The sequence below is a fragment of the Euphorbia lathyris genome, chromosome 5 (assembly GCF_963576675.1).
Source record: "Euphorbia lathyris chromosome 5, ddEupLath1.1, whole genome shotgun sequence".
In the NCBI taxonomy this organism is placed as follows: domain Eukaryota; kingdom Viridiplantae; phylum Streptophyta; class Magnoliopsida; order Malpighiales; family Euphorbiaceae; genus Euphorbia; species Euphorbia lathyris.
This window is the reverse complement of record NC_088914.1, coordinates 31,582,417-31,601,657: the sequence shown is the minus strand read 5'-3', so window position 1 is coordinate 31,601,657 and position 19,241 is coordinate 31,582,417. Positions and strand designations below refer to the sequence as shown.

At 33.0% G+C, this 19,241-nt stretch overlaps 2 protein-coding genes and 4 non-coding genes across 6 annotated transcripts; 5 read left to right on the top strand and 1 right to left on the bottom strand.

Moving 5' to 3' along the window:
* Window positions 1-200: 200 nt before the first annotated feature.
* Window positions 201-1,118, bottom strand: LOC136228715 (auxin-induced in root cultures protein 12-like). The gene has a single exon (XM_066017174.1). It carries the CDS (start codon window positions 1,019-1,021, stop codon window positions 311-313), a length of 711 nt encoding a protein of 236 aa, XP_065873246.1. The 5' UTR covers window positions 1,022-1,118; the 3' UTR covers window positions 201-310.
* A 14,750-nt stretch (window positions 1,119-15,868) lies between these two features.
* LOC136230215 (large ribosomal subunit protein eL32z) lies at window positions 15,869-19,019 on the top strand. Its single transcript, XM_066019214.1, has 4 exons — window positions 15,869-16,020; window positions 16,299-16,393; window positions 18,483-18,664; window positions 18,736-19,019. Exons 2-4 carry the CDS (start codon window positions 16,304-16,306, stop codon window positions 18,863-18,865), a joined length of 402 nt encoding a protein of 133 aa, XP_065875286.1. The 5' UTR covers window positions 15,869-16,020; window positions 16,299-16,303; the 3' UTR covers window positions 18,866-19,019.
* Window positions 16,722-16,829, top strand: LOC136231698 (small nucleolar RNA snoR100). Its single transcript, XR_010690067.1, has one exon. It is a non-coding gene; the product is annotated as a small nucleolar RNA snoR100 (small nucleolar RNA).
* Window positions 17,068-17,175, top strand: LOC136231699 (small nucleolar RNA snoR100). Its single transcript, XR_010690068.1, has one exon. It is a non-coding gene; the product is annotated as a small nucleolar RNA snoR100 (small nucleolar RNA).
* Window positions 17,359-17,466, top strand: LOC136231700 (small nucleolar RNA snoR100). Its single transcript, XR_010690069.1, has one exon. It is a non-coding gene; the product is annotated as a small nucleolar RNA snoR100 (small nucleolar RNA).
* On the top strand, window positions 17,646-17,753 carry LOC136231701 (small nucleolar RNA snoR100). The gene has a single exon (XR_010690070.1). It is a non-coding gene; the product is annotated as a small nucleolar RNA snoR100 (small nucleolar RNA).
* Window positions 19,020-19,241: the final 222 nt, after the last annotated feature.

Here is a 19,241-nt window from a genome sequence, read left to right as displayed (position 1 = left end):
GTTGATTGGAGATATATAATTATTGCATTACTTTTTCCATTAAAAACAAATTGATAAAAACGAAAGCGAATGAAGCAAATTAAAGCATATGCAATCTACACAGACTCCACAATCATAATTGCCACTCAGAGAAACCCACCCATCCCTATCAATCATAATAACTCACAAAAGAACAAACAAAACAAAAAAATAATCAAACAATTACGCAACTGAGATCAAAATTTAATTATTGCCGTTGAAAATTTATTTATTCATTTTAATACGTGAAAATCTCTATAAAAATTACAAAAAAGGAAAATCTGAAATAAAATCACCATAAAGCTGTACCAAAAATTAAACTACAGATAACAACAAACACCCCAACTTGATAACCCGCATTCAATTCCTTCATCCTATAACCCGCACCAGTAGAGGAACTATTACCGGTTGTATTTCCGCTGCCGTCGGCTGTTGCTGTAGAAGCCATCAGCTCAAGTGTTGCTTTAGCACCGAGGTTCTGCGGAAGGAAATCGTGCTTATCCGGCCTCCCGTTCGTAACCGACGGACCTACCTGCCAAATGTGATTCAGCTTTTCCATACTTTCCGGCACTTTAACCGAAGCAAAAATCACATAATCGCCGGTTGCGGAATCGGATTCGGCGCTGACATCCCAAACATCGACGGCGAGCTTCGAGGTCTCGTTGAGTTCCCGGTAAGAGATGATGTTATATTTCTTAACGACGATTGATGATCCGTTGGATTTAAAAGAAACAAGCGCCTGAGCCCCAACCATGCCGGTTCCGTTGAGGTTAACTCCCCAAGCCACCCAGCCGGAAGGCTTGGAGGGAGGAGCTTTGAAGGCGATTGAGAGGGAGGAATTGGAGGAATTGTAGGTGTAGTGTAGGAAGGAATTAAGAGTGGGTAAGTTGGTACAGTTAGAGTAGAGGTTGTTGTTTTTGAAGGTCTGTGAGGTACAGTTTTGTGAAAGGGCGGGTGAGATTAGCAGAAGCAGGGATAAGGAAAGAAAAAGAAAGGAAGCCATTGTTGAAGAAAAGAAGAGATTGGGTTGTGTTTGTGTGTGTGTGGAGGAAGGAAGGAATATATAGAGAAAGCAGAAGTTGACTCCACTCCACAAGTGGATGCAACTTTAACCAAGGGGAGGGGAGGTTAAGTCACGTGATCGGAATTGAAAACAATACTGTAATACTATTAATTATAATGGAGAGAGAGAGGCATGTGGCGAATGCTTCCTATTGCTACTTGGTCAAAATTAGGGAGGGATGACATCCTCCAATCCCAGATTTAAAAAACTCTCAGAATTTTAATTGTATATCTAAAGAGTAAAGATACATTTCCCTTCATTTCTTTAAAAAAATAATAATTTCAATCCGTTGAATTATTTGGGTATTTAATTTGATTTAAGAATTTTCTATATATTTATTCAATAATAATTAAAATTTAAGTAAACCAAAAAAATAAATTAAAATTTCAAAATTTTCAGAAATTATATCTGATATAAATTAATGGTCGGTTCAATTTTAAAACAAAAGTTAACGATTCAATTTTGATAACATCTAGATTCGTAAATGATGTTATAAGTCGTGAGCAAATAGACAAATATATAGAGGGAAAGGAATAGAAAGAGTTCACAATAAAATAGGCGAATCTGCATGAGATAGGTTCGCCTCCAAGATCTTATAACAAGAGATTTGCAGTCTTAACAGAACCTCCAAAGTCTTATAACAAGAAATTTGCAGTCTTAAGACAATCGCCAAAAGCCACGTCTCTTGATATCCGCATGAAAGGATGGCTAAAGGATTCGTTGAAGGCCGGTGGAGAGAATATAAGGATATATATTGTCACGCCATTATACCTCTTGTACGGTTATACAAAATCCCGAGGAAGCCAATCTGAATTCTCTTCAGGCGGTAATTTTGGTTCAATTGTGGATTCATTTCTTCCATTCGGATGGCTTCTTCAGTATCAAATATATTTGAATTAGAATAATCTGATGTGTTGGAAGGTTTTTTTGGAAGCTTACCTTTGAGCTTGGCTTGCTCAGGCCCCTTTAAGATATCACCCTGAGTTGGGACGATAGCTTTGGTTGGAGCAACAACTTGAAGGGCCTGGGAGTGTTCGGGTGAGGAAGATACGAAATATATTTTGATATTCTCAATAGTCTACTCATTCAAAAAGACTAGAGTTTCCCTGAATTGCCATGGTGAAGGGGATATTCTTTCAGTGGAGAAGGCAATTTCATTTAAAGGCATTGTGGAGCCGAATGGAATAGATTCAGAATTAAGAGGAAAGTTCGGCACAGGAGGAGTAGATATGGCATTAGTAGTAAGAGAAGTTCCTGGATTCGGATGTACCCTTGGATTTTTGGATACGGGTGTCTCAGAGGTTGGAGTTACTTGAGCTTCAGCAGCTGCGTTTGCAGCTTTGGGAGCAGCATTTAGGCTCCATGAGCTTTGTGTTGCTGCTTTTTTTGTTGCGTTTTTAGCTTTCACTTGCTTAAGACGAGTAATGATTTGGCCATGAACGGTAGACATTGATCATAATTACATGCGACAAAGAAAAAAAACAAAAAATCAAAAGAATACAAGAAAATCTACGTTCCATAGTAGCAAAAAGGGTTTTCTTCGACCGGAAATAGTCCAATAAACCATATCTTCATCTGGTTTCTTAATTGGATGCCAAAATCTCCAAAAAGAGGTTTAGTTAGGTCAATGTCTAGATCAGTGCAAACCTTGTCAAAACTAAGAAGTTACAACCAGGCATTAGGGGTAATCTAGCAAGGGTAGAGATTAAACTCATCCAGCACAGCCACCACCCTCAGGCAGTGGAAATCTCATCTCCCACTCTGAGTACTGAGTAAATAATCCTAGTTTGGTGGTGGAAGGGGGAATATGAGCCCGTTTATCACTTTTTGAAAGTGAAATGGTCATTCGATGAAGCCAAGCGTTTTGCTCCTCAATAGCCCTAAGGTGGAAGGCAGTTACAGTAGAAGGTTGCTCAGGAACTCTAGGGTTGATTTTACGAGGTTTAGCCACTTTCTCAACATCAACATTAGTTTTGGCAGGTTGTTTGTTGGCACGAGCCTTCTTATGGACTTTTTTCGATGATGATGAAGCCATTTAAATGCAAGAAAAGAAGAAACTTATAACAAAAAGATAAGGCATAAGAACTTACAGGTTTCAACAATGGAAAAGCATCAATATTTGGGAGCAGAAAGCATGAAAAAGTGAAAGAGCTCTTCCGTTCTGGAATTTATAGTGAGTCAAAAGCAGATGAAGCATTTGCAATTATTATTCCTTTCGAAATGTTTGGTAATAATGACAACCTTTGAGAATACGGTTGAATAATGATGATTAAATGATGTCATTATTAGTAGGCGCACCTGTTTAGTGTTTTTATTGAGGAGGCCCTAAAGAGCTTCATTATGGAGTTAAGGGGGACATCTGATACGACATTATTTGACACTACAAGAAAAAGAGGATTCAATGACCAAAATTTAATGTGGGTATAATTTACACTCATCAGAACAATGGTTTTATTACATTTAGTGAGTGGAAAATATACAACCCTACTATTAGTGACTAAAACATAATTTTTTGCTCAATTTCAGCAAAATTTCGCTCATTATTTCATATATTAAAAAATCAGTCAATAATTGTAAAAAAAAAACAAATCCACTCATTAATAACCTAACTATTTCTTTCTTTAAAAAAAATAAAAAATTAACCTAGAATTTTCATTTACCGCCAATCCAGAAAACCTTTCCCTCCAATTATTTCATTCCCCCTAAAATTAGACAAAATCGTTCCCTCCAATTTGTCCCTTTGACTTCTTGTTCGACCTAGGTTAGGTCTGGATTTCTCACTTCCTCTTAGAAAGAATATTTCCCCTGTTGAAGATTGAAGCATTTCTTGCGCATCAACGATAGTTTGACTTCTGCGTTCTCCTATAACCTAGGTTAGGTCTGGGCTCTTTACTGTCCCTATTGAAGCAAATCTAATTAGAAGTTGAACTCGTAGCAATGGGTATAGGCACATCGGTAGTGGGACCTCTATTCCTAGGATTAAGCTTCTTGTTCGACCTAGGTCTCGGGTTTCCTCCTTGTTCGTTGGTAACTCTTTCTCCTATCTTGGTAATTTCTTTTTTTTCCTGTTTTCCCTAATGTTCTCATGTTTTCCTCTTTTATGAGTGATGATTATTGCACTTAATCAATTAAATTTCCTTTCAAATTAGTGCCAAACTTGTTTAGTACCCTTTTTCTGTTTGCTCAATGAATGGTCAAGTTTATTCTTAAAGTTCACTATTTCTACTGTCACAATATATAGTTTTGATGATGTTTTGCCTAATTAAATAAGTAGATGTTGATAAAAAAAGTTGTATCAAAGTTTCTGGTAGTGAATTTGATTTATTTGATTTAAGAGGTTAACTTTAGTCAGTTGCATGAACTTGATTTATATAGGGAATATGTCAAATTTGAACATCAATCCTAGATGTGAAATTATGTACTTTATACCCGACTCTAAAAAACCGTGTAGATTAAAGCAAAATAAACATTGATATACTGTAAACTATGTACTTTTTTGAAGTGAACAACGAGATAAGTCATCTTGAAATGCATTTCATTGTAAGTTTGTAGTGGTTTATGATTCTCGAACTTTGCCAGAGTTGGTAAAACAAACTGCATTTTATTGTAATTTCTCAAGTGTTTATGATTCTGAATTTTGCCAGAACTGTTGTCTCACACATTCTTTTAAGTTTCTAAACCTCCATCTGTCTGTTTTCTTATATCTTACTTGAGTAAGGATCATTAAATTCCAACTTCTTTTTCTTATAGTATGTACTTGTATGCTGAAAACTTTGTGATATGGATTTTCTAGATTCTGTTGCCAATGACTTGTTGAGTGGTTAGAATAGTTTGAAATTTGCTATTGAAGTGTATAGAATTATCTAATTGGTAATAATAAATTGAAATTTGAAAGTTGTAGAGGCTAAAAATGGTATGAGCATAATATCTTCAATGAATGGAAAAATGAGCTTTAAAAGTACTATGGTTTTGCGTTAAAGAGAATAAGAACTTTGTATGCAAAATTTGTTAAAGTATATTCTCATACAGAGTGTCTAAGCACAAGTGCTTCTTTTCTAGAAAGCTTGAATAAGTAGTTGCATGCACACATAATTTCACATATAAATCGATTGAATACAGATAGCACACAAAATTGATGCAGTTTTAGTTGATTCCAAACATATTTTTTTCTGCTATAGTCTACAATCATATCAATATGCTTGATACAAACTTGCTTTATGTATAAACTGCTGCAATTTTCGATACACATTCTTATAGTTTTCAAAATTTGTTATATGCTATATTCCCCCTCGTAAGGTAGTTCAAGCGTCTCCGAAAACATTGACTTGAAAGCAGTTCAAGTTTTTCCCTATATTTAGTGCCCTCAAGTAAGGCCCCAACGGAAGGCTAGTCTAATGCTCTAAAACTAAGTATAGTGCTTTGAAAAGCTCAATAAGAGTCTTTTAACAAGTAGTTCTTCCCCCATTCTTTACCCAGGTGTAAGAAAGTCTACTTATATAACTCTAACTATGATTGGCAGACTAGACTAAGGAAATTGGGACTTCGCCTCCCTTACTTCAGAGTTGTTCTGTTTTTGCTTTCTTATCCGACCATCCCTGGCTTTTCACCCTTAATTCTGTGCCTATTTTCTAATGTTTAGCTTATCTGTAATCTGCCCATAGGTGTACCCGAACTGACTCGTTTACCTTATTTAAACGGAATCCAAATGGCCTCAACGCTAGACAGACTTTTTTTTCTATTTCTTCTTTTACGCTTTGAAGATTATATAAAGAAAGTAACATCAAAAGCCATCACCTGGTGTATCTGCCTCAAGAACTAGGGATTCAAATTGATGGTCTTACTAAAATCTAAATAAGACACGAGGGAAAGATATGTTTCTTTGAGTTGTATGGGTCGTATGGCCAAGGAAAGAAAATATGTGACAAGAATGCAGAGCCTAGGTGTGAGCAATAGTTGACCCGGATGAAGACCAAACATACAGAATACCAAATTCAAGAACTAATAAGGGCTGAACCGAACGTTTCAAATTGGTTTGGTTATGCCACATTCTAATATAATCTTCACATCAACCCAGCAATTGAGCCTTCCTCCTTTATTATTTGGTTTAATTTTAGTTGTGAAATCCTTTTTTGATATGCAGGAAATAGAACATTATGATATGCATGTTAGAGTACAATTCTAAAGGATGAGAGTTTTTCTATCGTGTTGTTTCAGTGTGTTACTTGATAATTTTGGAATTTAATTTCATTTTGTTAGATTTCATATTGCTTTTAATGTAGGTTTACTATGGTGCTATTTTAAAGCATGCTAGAGAATTTACATTGATGTGCTCATGGTCACATTTGCAAAATGATAAATTCACTATTTCTGTCTCCTTTACAGATTTGGGGATAGGGCAATACTCTTGGTTTAAATTCATGTCATCTGTTGAGATTGTTTTTGGTTTGTTAGATTTGATTATGCTCCTTTGGTAAAGTATGTAAATAAATATATGTGTCAGCCTCTGCTTAATAATTGCCGTGTATATATATAGCCACTTTACTTTTATTCGATCTATTGGATATCAGACACAGAAGATTAGCACAGTCCCTGTGCAAGAATGACTATACGACACTCACAGATTAGCACAGTTCCTGTGTTTTGGTTTAGAAATGTAGTTGGCAAAATTTTGCATTTTGATCTCTGAAACAACAAAGAAATATCTACACATTTCAAATTGATTTTCTTGAGTTTTATTGTTGTATTTATTTCTTTATATCACATTTATTCATTCGATCTTTGTAGGATGAAATTGTAGAGACCATTCAATCTAAGCTTTCACTTTCCACCATAGAGGTTATTGACAAATGCTTTGGACCACAGAGCCACAGCCATATCTTTGGTTATGGAGGTGGAATTAAGCGAAAGGATATGTTAGGATCCAAATGTACTAAAGAAAAAGAGCTTGAAGATAAAATGCAAGAGAAGGAAGAAGAAAATCGTGATATCAAAAGAAAATTGGTTGAGCTTGAAGATTGAAAAAAAAAACTCAAGGTTAGACCAATTGAATGATGGTGGTGCCCAACAATCGTCAGTTGCATTGCCAACCTCAAATACCGACCATAATGAGGTGTGTGATTACTAACTCATTTTATTTTTAATATTGATAAAATTTAACTTAGCATTTACCTAAATATTAATTACTTTGTATGTTAAGTTATCATATTTGACAATTTTTCATTTATTTGTTGTTATGAAGTATCTTTCTAGTGATATGCACTTCCATAGCAAATGCTCTATATACAACTCTGTTGAATATTTTTGTTACAAATAAGGTGCAAAAATATCCCTAACGTTGATAAGAAAGAGCAATAATACTCTTAACGTTAAAAATGGTACAATTAAGGGTCCAACATTGAACGATGACTTGGTTCGATTATTGTTTGATTCGATTTTGTTCATCTTTACACAATTCATTCCGATTTGGTTCAAAAAAATCAAAATATTTGTACATTGATGATATTTTTACAATCTTTAAGCTTCCAAATACTAGAACACAAAACAGAATTGCGAAATCGATGAACGATGACTTGAAAAAGTGAAAGAATTTGGATCCAATATTTTTAGAAGGTTTGCTGGAAAAATTCATCACGGTGAACAATGAGCCTGCACTGATTACTTAATGGACTTTCATAATTGGTTGTTGTGTTTTCTTTTCTCTCTAAAATGGAGCTCTTAGGTGATTCTTCCATGAATAAAATTGAAGCCAATTTTCTACATATTTTATTGGCAGGGAAGCTAAGATATAATAAAGATCGATTCAAATTTCTATATCTTTTATTTGCAGGAGGTTGAGATATAATAAAAAAAATCTATGTAATTGTGTATTTCATTTGGAAATTTTGAGTTTCTGCTTTTGTTTCCCATGGAGAGGATTTTGGAGTTTTTGCGTTTTCGTTCTGATGGAGATGAATGGAAAAAATAGCTGACTAGGGAGATCTGTTAGTTTTAGGTAAAATTGGACCAAGTTGTCAACCTTAGACCCTTAATTGTACCATTTTTAACATTAAGAGATTATTGCTCGTTCTTATCAATGTTGGGTGTATTTTTGTACCTTATCCCATTTTTGATATTAATCTGTAGTATAAACCTTTTTGCTATCTACATTTGCATCATGCTGGTTTTACTGCTATATATTGTTATTAGTCTGCATTCTCTAATTGTTTTTGTACAATGTAATACATCTATTGTTATTTTTTATTATTTTATTACTCAATTTTCTAAATGTAAATTTTTATTTTTCTGAATCTCTATTGTTATTTTTTTTACAGGCTAATTGATAGGAAAACTTTTTCGACAAATTGTCATTCTACTTAGAATTTTGGTTCAAGATGGAGATTATCAATCTAGTTAATTTTTTTTTGGACAAATCATCCTATTGAACATATATTTTGCTAAGTATTGTGGAAATATTATCTCTATGTCAAACTCTACTATCAATCTTTTTGAACATATTACATTTACATATGTTGTATTTATTGAATAGTTGGAATTCGCAAATATATATTTTCTATCTTTTAGTGGTAAATTTGTGAAAATATATTATATTTGCCATCAATAATATACATTTTTAATGTTGGGCTTTATAAATGTAATGAGAGTATGTTTGATCACTAATACTAATTTTTAATCATTATTAATATTTATAATGAGCGTATTCTTAATTATTACAAATACTTTTAATGGGCGTGATTTTAATTATTATAAATACTTTTAATGAGCGTGATTTTAATCATTATAAATACTTATAATTAGCGTATTCTTAATCATTATAAATACTTATGATGAGCGTATTTTGAATCATTATAAACACTTCTAATGAGCGTATTTTTTTACCATTATAGATATTTCTAATGAGTATATTTATTAATTATTATAAATTGTTTTTAATCATGGTAAATATCCACTCATTGTAAGTTATTAATGAGCGGAATTATTCCACTCATTAATAGTTTTAGTAAGAAGGGCTTCCTTAAGGGGAATATTTCGCTCATTAAAAACCTTTAATGAGTGAAATTCGACTTTCAATGATGTTATTTCCTATCATTAAATCCACTTTTTCTTGTAGAGGCCTTAAATTAATGGGTTGTAAATTGGCTTTGGTCGTATTCCGAAAGCTAACATTTGGGTTCCATACTCAATAAGGCCCATGAGTATACTTCCCTTCGGCTAAACTTGCATTTGGCCACTAGGTATCGGGAGAAGTCTCTTTGGGAGCTGCCTTGGATGACACGTGGACCAATGATCATCCTGGATTCCAAAGGCACGCTCTCCAAATTTGCATTTACCACGAAACAGAAATATAAGGTCCGAACACCAATTAAACATTGTCATGTTTCCCGATACACGCTATTTTGCTTATAAATAACTTGAGGATCAACATTTATAGGGACATAATTCATAATTTACTCTCTTACTTCATTACTCTAAAATTAGTCTCATATTTCCTCAAATATTTACTGATTTTAGCATCGGAGAGAGTTCGTCGGAACTCCAACCCCCTTTTCTGATAACTGTTATCATCTCAGGTTACCGGAGTATAGTTGGAATAGAAGATTTCAGAAAGGAAAATATCATTTAGTAATAGAATTAGATATTATATTTTTAAATTCAATGAAATATTTAAATTTTTCTATCCAACTTGTACAAAATACAATATAATTTTTTGATTTTTTATCTTTTTTTTCAAGTCTATTTATATATTTATGATCTATTACTAATGAATAATAAAATGACACGCATGTAAAGTGTATATGATAAAATTTGTAACCGAGAAGACAGTTTGATGTATAATTTCTCAGATTGACCAAATTTACTAACGTTAAGGGTAAAATTGCTTTTGATTTCCAATGTTAGGGGGTAATTTATCCAATTTTAGACGTTAGAGGTTAAATTACTCATAAATATCAATGTTTGGAATATTTTTGCACATTATCTTTTAATTCTAATGTTTTCTCACTTTAAAATTTTATTGAAATCATATGTATAAAAATCATGAATGAATATACTATGCCAGAATTCAGTGGATTAGTGATTGAATTTTGGGATAATTACTAATCTGACCCAATCAAGGACCCCAATTTACGTATCTAACCCACCTTACCTCAAAGTTACCAAATTACACACTTTCACCCATGTTGGACAAAACTAACCTTAGTTCTATTTGATGAATCGATCGATCTTTTTCTTCTTTTTCTTCTTCTTCTTCATCCGCTTCTTGTTCTTCTTCTTCTTGTTGTTCTTGTTCTTCGTTTCAACTTCTTCATCTTCTTCAATTTCTTATACCAATCGTTAGCGATTTTTGAGAATTTTGACATATTATGTTCAATTTCTCGTACAAATGGTATATTTTTTGCTTATACGCTTGCTTTTCTCGTTGGTTTTGCCTCTTTCTTCATCTTTAATGGTATCGTTTCAATTTCCTCTATTTTTCATAATTTTATTTTCATTTTCGTCCATTGTTGTCGCATTTGTGACGAAATTGTCGCATTTCATCGCAAATGCGACAAGAACTGTCGCATTTGTTAATGCGACAACTCTTGTCGCATTTGCGACGAAATGCGACAGTTCTTGTCGCATTTGTGACGAAATGCGACAATTTCGTCACAAATGCGACAGCAAAGGAGGAAAATGGAAAAAATTATGGAAAAATAGAGGAAATTGAAACGATACCATTACAGATGATGAAAGAGGGAAAACCAACGAGAAAAGCAAGCGTATAAGCAAAAAATATACCATTTGTACGGGAAATTGAACATAATATGTCAAAAATCTCAAAAATCGCTAACGATTGGTATCAGAAATTGAAGAAGATGAACTGAAGAAGAAGTTGAAACAGAGAAGAAGAAGAAGAACAAGAAGAAGAAGAAGAAGAAGAAGAAGAAGAACCGGATGAAGCGGAGGAGAAGGAGGAGGAGGAAGGAGAAGAAGAAGAAGAAGGAGAAGAAGATCGATTCATCAAATAGAACTAAGGTTAGTTTTGTCCAAAATGGGTGAAAATGTCTAATTTAGTAACTTTGAGACAAGGTGGGTTAGATATGTAAATTGGGGTCCTTGATTGGGTCAAATTAGTAATTATCCCTTGAATTTTAGTACCTTAATTAGCAATTAATTGAAATTTAACAAAAGTGTAAAAAAGTTAGATTAATTAAAAAAGTTAAAATTTAAAATAAAAAATACAACTCAGTTTCGTCATTTCTTTAAAGTCATACATATGCTCATCAAAATAATTTATTGTCAATAAAAGATTATTTAGTTTGCAAGGGTGTATGTATCATGCAGCTTTGGCAGCTATTGGCATGCCGATTTCGACCACGCTACCTCGGTTCGAGTTATTAAATGGGTAATGCATACTAGGCATTTATAACAGTCAAATAATTTGAAGTTTTTTTTTTTTTTTTTTTTGTTAAATACTCCGTGAATAATTAGGTGCGGCTCTACAGAAGTCAGTATATGTAGACCTTCTATTCAGGGGATTTCGGCTCTTTATAGTAGGGGTGTCAATATGGATTCGCGGGTTGTAAACGTGTCGTGTCGACTTACTCAGGTGATCCATTTATTCCAATCCTGACCCAATCCATTTAATAAATGGGTCGACTCGGTACGATTCGTTTAAGAAGCGGGTTGAACGTGTCAACCTGGCAACTCTATACTAAAAAAATATTCAACTAAACTAAATGATAAAAAAATAAAAATAAAACATGCATAATTGCATATGAAAAAATAAAATCCAATACAAATTAATAAAACTTGGGTAGTACTAGTCATCTGCAAAATATAATTTTCTATCATTCTCACTTTACTAACCCAGTATCGTGAGCAAAGTGTAAAAACAATGAGAAACTAAAAAAATGAAACAAATAAATTCAGTATCTAATTTGATTAAAGCTAGTCAAACAAAGAATAGGAACCATGATAATAATAAAAAAAGAAGCAAAACAACTACCTAGGTTACAAATTTGACTACTATTAATTCAATTGATTATGAAATTCATGTCTTTGAGATCAAAACAAGAACAAATAGAAGTTAGGTTCAAGCTTTTAGAATTTTTTTTAGTATAGATGGTCTTTGATTATTAATGTGTATTTTGTTGGGTAATCCATGAATTTGTTGTGTAGCTATAGCCTATTACACTACATCATCATCAATCTAATTTTAATATAAAGAAAAGTTTAAAAACTTTTATAATAAGAAATAAAAATTTAGAGACCATAATTAACCTGGTTTGGATTGATAGTCTATTATTTATTATTTTATATACCAAAGGAATAAAACATATTAAAAGCAACTACCTGAGTTCTAGATTAAAGGAAAGCATTCACTATCCTAGAAAAAAGAACTACTAACAGTCTACCAGAGTACAAAAGCCGTCGAATCTCATGGTCTCTCAAAATCAATACCTAATTTCCTAGAATTTCTTAGGCTCGCAATTTCGGATAAATTAGTGTAACTGACTGAAGCTGGATCTCATGGACAGGAACAAGAGGCAAAGGACAATTTAAGTGAAAAATTAAATCAACAAAAGACTCAAGTGGTTGGAGACTGAAGCGTTCACCGGATGTCAATGAAGAGAGACAGACAGCACAAATTGTTAGGGAAAGAAAGTTGGAAACCTAACGTATTCTGTAATCTACTAATTTATATATATATATATATATATATATATATATATATTAGGGTTAAAAATTAAAATTACTTTAATATCCATAAAACTTTTTTATATTTACATGATATATGGGTTAGATGAGTTATATGAGTCGGGTTATATGGGTTCGCGGATTGGGTTGACACGACCCATAAACTCGTCTAAATTATACGGGTTACAACGAATTCGCGAGTCAACCCGTGACACGGCCCGTTTATTTTACGGGTTAGGCGTGTCGACCCATTTATGACCCAAACCCATTTATCTCAACCCTAATTCATTTAATTTCCGTGTTACGCGAATCGTGTTATCGTGTTGTGACCCATATTGACATCCCTACTTTCTAGGCATTCCTATTTAACGGACACCTGAAAACAAGAATACAGTATCCTAAAATGAAAATTTTATGGTAATAATATACATTGTTTTTTTTCCATTACCGTCTCTTAACAACAATAACACAATAAGAAGCTTTCAAATTTTATTTTATAATTTATCTTTCAATAATAATATGGATAAGTTACAAAATTAGTCATATGATTATTTAGGGAGAGAAGATTCAGCCTATATACAAAATATTACAATTTTAAGCGTATCACTTATCGAAAAGTGCAATTCAAATGTCATTAACGGGAGATAACCCCATTAGTGGAAGATGAGTTTTTTTTTTCATTAATTAACAGAAGATGTGAAATTTTAAACCTTATTGAGTGAACTCTAGAGGTTTGAGAAAAGACATAACATGAAATTGGACATGGAAAAAAATTTGATCTTTCATTGAGGTTTGAATTTGCATTGTCTGTTAAACATTAGGCTTAAAATTGTACTATTTTATACGCGGATGCTAAATTTGTACCATATTATAATTGTTAATTACTTCGTTCTCGTCAAATTTACTTAAAAATTTGATCTTTATTTAGTTTTTCTTGATCCATTTAAGAACTAATTAAATTGTATTTATTAAATTTAGATTTATATATAAAAAAAAAGCACAAGGTTGCATGAAAATGGTTATCTACTACTATTCTGATTGAGAGATCCGTCTTAAATATTTTTGGGACTCTATGCAGAATATAAAAATTGGTTTAATATGTATTTAAAACAACGGTTGTGATATATGCAACCCTTAGAGTTGCATATAAGCATTAAATATGTGGAATATTCTCATCAATTTTCAATGTCTAATTGGTGTTTCAATGCATATTATTTAGTTGTTGCCTTTACCAAAGGAGAATTAATATATTTTCACCAATTTATAATGCATATTTGGTTTTTTTTTTTGATAAAATAAGTACTATCATTTCATAGATAAGAAAACATCAAAGTACAACCAGAAAATAAGGAACAATACCTTACATAAATATAGACTATGCCTAATACAGAAACCATAAAGGTAAGAAAATGACCACAATGAGCAAAAGAAACCATTAAAGGTACAAGAAAAACAAACAGAAACATATACTTTTTTAAACTCCAAATTTGCAGATAAGCACTTGTAATCCGATCTTCAGCATTTAAACTTCTCTGAAACTTCGGATCTCGGTCCTTTCTTTTGCAATCACGTAGATATAGTGATCTACGTATAAGATCTATCATTTTTGCTCGTGCTAAAACATAAAATGTTACAAATGAAAAGATAATAAACAACAAATGCAATTGAAGCAGATTAAGAGATTCGGTAATATATATGCAATCCAACTAAAATAATCTTATTGAATAAAGAAAAGAAGAAAAATAAAAAACAAAAAACAAAACGATGTAAGGAGGAAAAAGGAAGACAATCTTCCTTCTTCCTCCTCAAAAAGAAAACTTCAAGAGAAGAAAATCAATCAATAGAAAAATCAATTGATGAAATTGATAAAAAAAATTATGGTATTTCAATGTATATTAAATAAGGCTAAAAATAATTAGACATTGAAAATTGGTGAAAATATTTTACACATTTAATGCTTATATATATGCAACTCTAAGGACTGCATATATCAAAACCGTTAAACGCTATGTATTTAAAAAAAATATACAACTTTAAGTGCTAATAACATCTCATTACAATTTTAAATTAATTTTAAATTAAGTAGGGCCTTCATTGGTTTTAGGGTAAAATACATGAATATCATTGTAGGGTGTTGGTTTTGTGTTTTTTTTCCCTACCAAAAAAAATCCAGAAATTACCTCAAGCTGATACATCAACATTTTAATTCCAGCTTTTAGTATATGTACAAAGATGTCACATATAAGTTAGACACAAAAAAAAAAAAAACATCCTAAAATATTTACTATGTTATGAACGCAAATACAAACAATATCCTTCCTCAAAAAAAAAAAACCTCGAAACTGATTCAATTTGTCGATTAATTAAAAGTTTGATGTAACTGTCAAATAACGGTCAATCAAATCTTTCAAATTCCAGAGGTAGTGGTAAAATTGATATTATTTGGAAACGTTAGTGATAAAATTTATACATTAAATGTACTTCTCAAAAACGATAAGAGCAAATTTGGATCTTACCTCATTGTAAATTATAAATTAAGGAGAAATTTACATAGAAATACACGTTTTAAAAAATTATCTATAATTATGTCAAATACCAATTTAAATTATGTTAAATTAAGTAAATTATTATTTTAAATATATCTTAAACATGAGTTTATAAATTAGAGGTTTATGATATATTTTTTAGGATTAAAATTATGAATTAGAGTGTAGAATTTTAGAATTTTTAAATTAGAGTATAATATGATATATAAAAAAATAGTGATATTTAAAATTAATTTTCACAGTATAATTTCATTGTAAACGTTGTTGTCGTGTGACTGAGAGGTCACATGTTCAAGTATTAGGAGCGGCCTCTTACCAAAATATTGGTAAGGAAAGGCTTTCCTCCAGTACACCCTTATGGTGGGACCTCTCTCCGGACCCTCGCTTAAGCAGGGACCCGTAATGTACCGGGCCGCCCCCACCCCCGCGCTCCTACTCTTTTTTTTAGAGTGTATCCAGTTTTCCTACGGCTCTTTCCCTTTGTAGTACCAAACAATTGAACGTGTATTGTCGAAAGCCCATAAAATTTTTTATAAAGGCGTCACGGTTATGGGCCAATAAATGTGGATCAGATCCAGTTGTTCTCAAATTCCGAATCGTAACCCTCAGGCATCCGCATATATATATGTAGCATAGAAGTTAAAAACCCTATCATTCTTCTTCTTTAGGGTTTTCAATCTTAGAATCGCTTCGGAGGCAGCGCAGCAGCTCAACAAGGTAAAGGATATTATCACAGTACTTTGTTTCTGTGCATATTTGTATAATAATTGCTTGGAATATCGTATCGGAAATGCTTTAAGCTTAGCAAGTCTTCTTAGTGTTTTGAGATAGGATTGGCTTGATTTTTGTTGATTAAAAGTGTAATTGGCACGCCAAAATCGGTCTTGATCTATTTCATGTTGTTTGATGAAATTGTTTCAGTTATAGAGAAAAAGATTGTAAATGGGAATTTCTGATTTTTTTTTTTATCTTTGGTTTTTGCTTGCAAATTACAGGTAAAATGGCTGTTCCTTTGCTCACTAAGAAGATTGTGAAGAAGAGAACCAAGAAGTTCAAGAGGCCCCAGAGTGACAGAAAGATATGTGTCAAGGTATTCATGTCTTGATCTATTTAGTTGTAGTTTTCTGCTTGAATTGATACACGTCATGAGGTGCGTAATCGTGTGTAATGTGGCCATAACTTCAATTTTTAGCTGTACTTTTGAGATGTATTAATGCGAATCTATCTCTTTGATGTTCATGGCCAATTGTGTTCTGAAATGTTAATACTTCTTTGTTCTGATGATACATGATAAGCGATACTTCATTTTGGAGGCATTTGATATGCTTAGATAATCAAGCATATGGCTTAAGTTTGATGATCCTTTATTTTAAATCTAACTATCCGTGCACAATAAGCCGATGCTCTGGATAATAATACAATGAAGGCAGCATGGTTGGGTGCACGGAGATTGAATTTTATGGATCTACATGTCTGCTCCCTCTGATTCCTGATTTGATTTGGGGGCCTGGTTATGATCCACATTTAGTTTGATTGTATCCTTATTTTTCTTTCCTCATAATAATTAATTGGCATCTATGTCCTGGGACTTTCATGAGGGCCTGCAGACTTTTTTTTCTTTTCTTTTTTTGTGTGAAAGATCGCTTGGTGAATGGGTAGGCAACTCTTGTCCGTTAAGATTTTTTTTGTGTGTAGTTTTTAGTGGTGTTAATCTGTTAATTTTAATCTGAGTATCCGTGCACAATAAGCCGATGCTCTGGATAATTATGAAGGCAGCATGGTTGGGTGCACGGAAATTGAATTTTATGGATCTACATGTCTGCTCCCTCTGATTCCTGATTTGATTTGGGGGCCTGGTTATGTTCCACATTTAGTTTGTATCCTTATTTTGCTCTCTCATAATAATCGACTGGCATCGATGTCGTGGGAATTTTCATGAGGGCTTGCAACTCTTGTCTGTTCAGATTTTTTTTTTGTTTACTTTTTAGTGGTGTTAATCTGTTCATTTTAATCTGAGTATCCGTGCACAATAAGCCGATGCTCTGGATAATTATACTATGAAGGCAGCATGGTTGGGTGCACGGAAATTGAATTTTACGGATCTACATGTCTGCCCCCTCTGATTCCAGATTTGATTTGGGGGCCTGGTTATGTTCCACATTTTTAGTTTGTATCCTTATTTTGCTCTCATAATAATTGACTGGCATCGATGTCGTGGGATTTTTCCATGAGGGCCTGCAACACTTGTCTGTTAAGATTTTTTTTGTTTAGTTTTCAGTGGTGTTAATTTGTTCATTTTAGTAGTATCCGTGCACAATAAGCCGATGCTCTGGATAATGATACTATGAAGACAGCATGGTTGGGTGCACGGAAATTGAATTTTACGGATCTACATGTCTGCTCCCTCTGATTCCTGATTTGATTTGGGGGCCTGGTTATGATCCACATTTAGTTTGTTTCCTTTCTCTGTGCACAAAGCAGTTAACTGCATTTATATTGTGTTCTTTTTATGGAAATTTTATGGAAGATCTTGCCACGAGTGCCTTGTTCTAACCCACACTTTCATTTGCTCTATTATGTTGCTTCTAGTAATGATCTTGATGTTTCCCCAGGGTTCATCCAGTGTTTACTCGTGTCATGGTTTGTATTGTGATTTCAAGACCTAGTTTTTGCTTACTGTTTACTTAAGCTACTGCAGTGTGGTGTACTTGTTTTATTTGCAATTTAAGCATAAATGTATTCATTCTCTGCTCTTTGCAACTTGAAGGTGCCTTTTTTAAATGAATGATACTCATGCACATATTAATTTGTAAAATCATGTTATGGTCATGTCATTGGTTAATCAGAACAGTCATTATTAAATTTTAGTTTTGTATTCTTTCATATTAGTAGTTGGTTATGAAAGCTGAATCATTTTGAAATGTTTTAAATATTTGCAAGTGTAGGGTAGTAAAACCTGCCTAGATTCATTATGTGGCACTGAGTTTTTTCTCCCGTGTAAAGATAGATTTTACATAAAAAGCTTTGCTACGCATCAATTTGTCAAATTCTTCCTTTGATTGTTCTGGTTCTTAAAACATTGGGCTGCTTATCGATGTGGTGTGGGTAATTCAGTTTTTTATATTGTTTTATGCGTCTTTGCTTCTTTCTAAAACACAAGTTATATTTTCTGATGCCAGGAAAGCTGGAGAAGGCCTAAGGGTATTGATTCAAGGGTCAGGAGAAAGTTCAAGGGAGTCACTTTGATGCCCAACATTGGTTACGGAACAGACAAGAAAACCCGACACTATCTTCCTAATGGATTTAAGAAGTTTGTTGTGCACAATGTCCAGGAACTTGAACTTCTGATGATGCACAATAGGTATGACTGTTTCAAATTTCTTTTGAGCACATTTAATTTGATACAGGCTTATTGACTTAATATAATCACAGGACTTACTGTGCCGAGATTGCCCATGATGTGTCCACCCGAAAGAGAAAGGATATTGTGGAGCGTGCAGCTCAGTTGGACGTTGTTGTTACCAACAAATTGGCTAGGTTGAGAAGCCAGGAGGATGAGTAAAAGCTTGTTTGCTTTAGTTATGTTGATTTGGATTTTTGCTATGCAATGTTGCAACATTACTTTTTGCATTAGGCAGTTTAGACGTTTGAGGATTATTTTGTTCTGAATTTATTGTTTATTTGAGTTCTTACTATTTCACAGTATGTGTTTAACACCTTGATGTTGTTCGTCCATCACTGATTTTACGACTATCAAAGAAATGCATGATGCTGAAATAGATAATAAACACTAGGCGAAACAAGCTTTCATTTTAAGAAAACAGTGTTCGAGTTTTTCTAGATTATGCAAAAACCAATTAGACGTGGCAGATTTTAATATTTCCCTAAAAAAACAGTAATTTGTCATCGAACTTTTTGTTTTTGTTATAAGCCTTTTT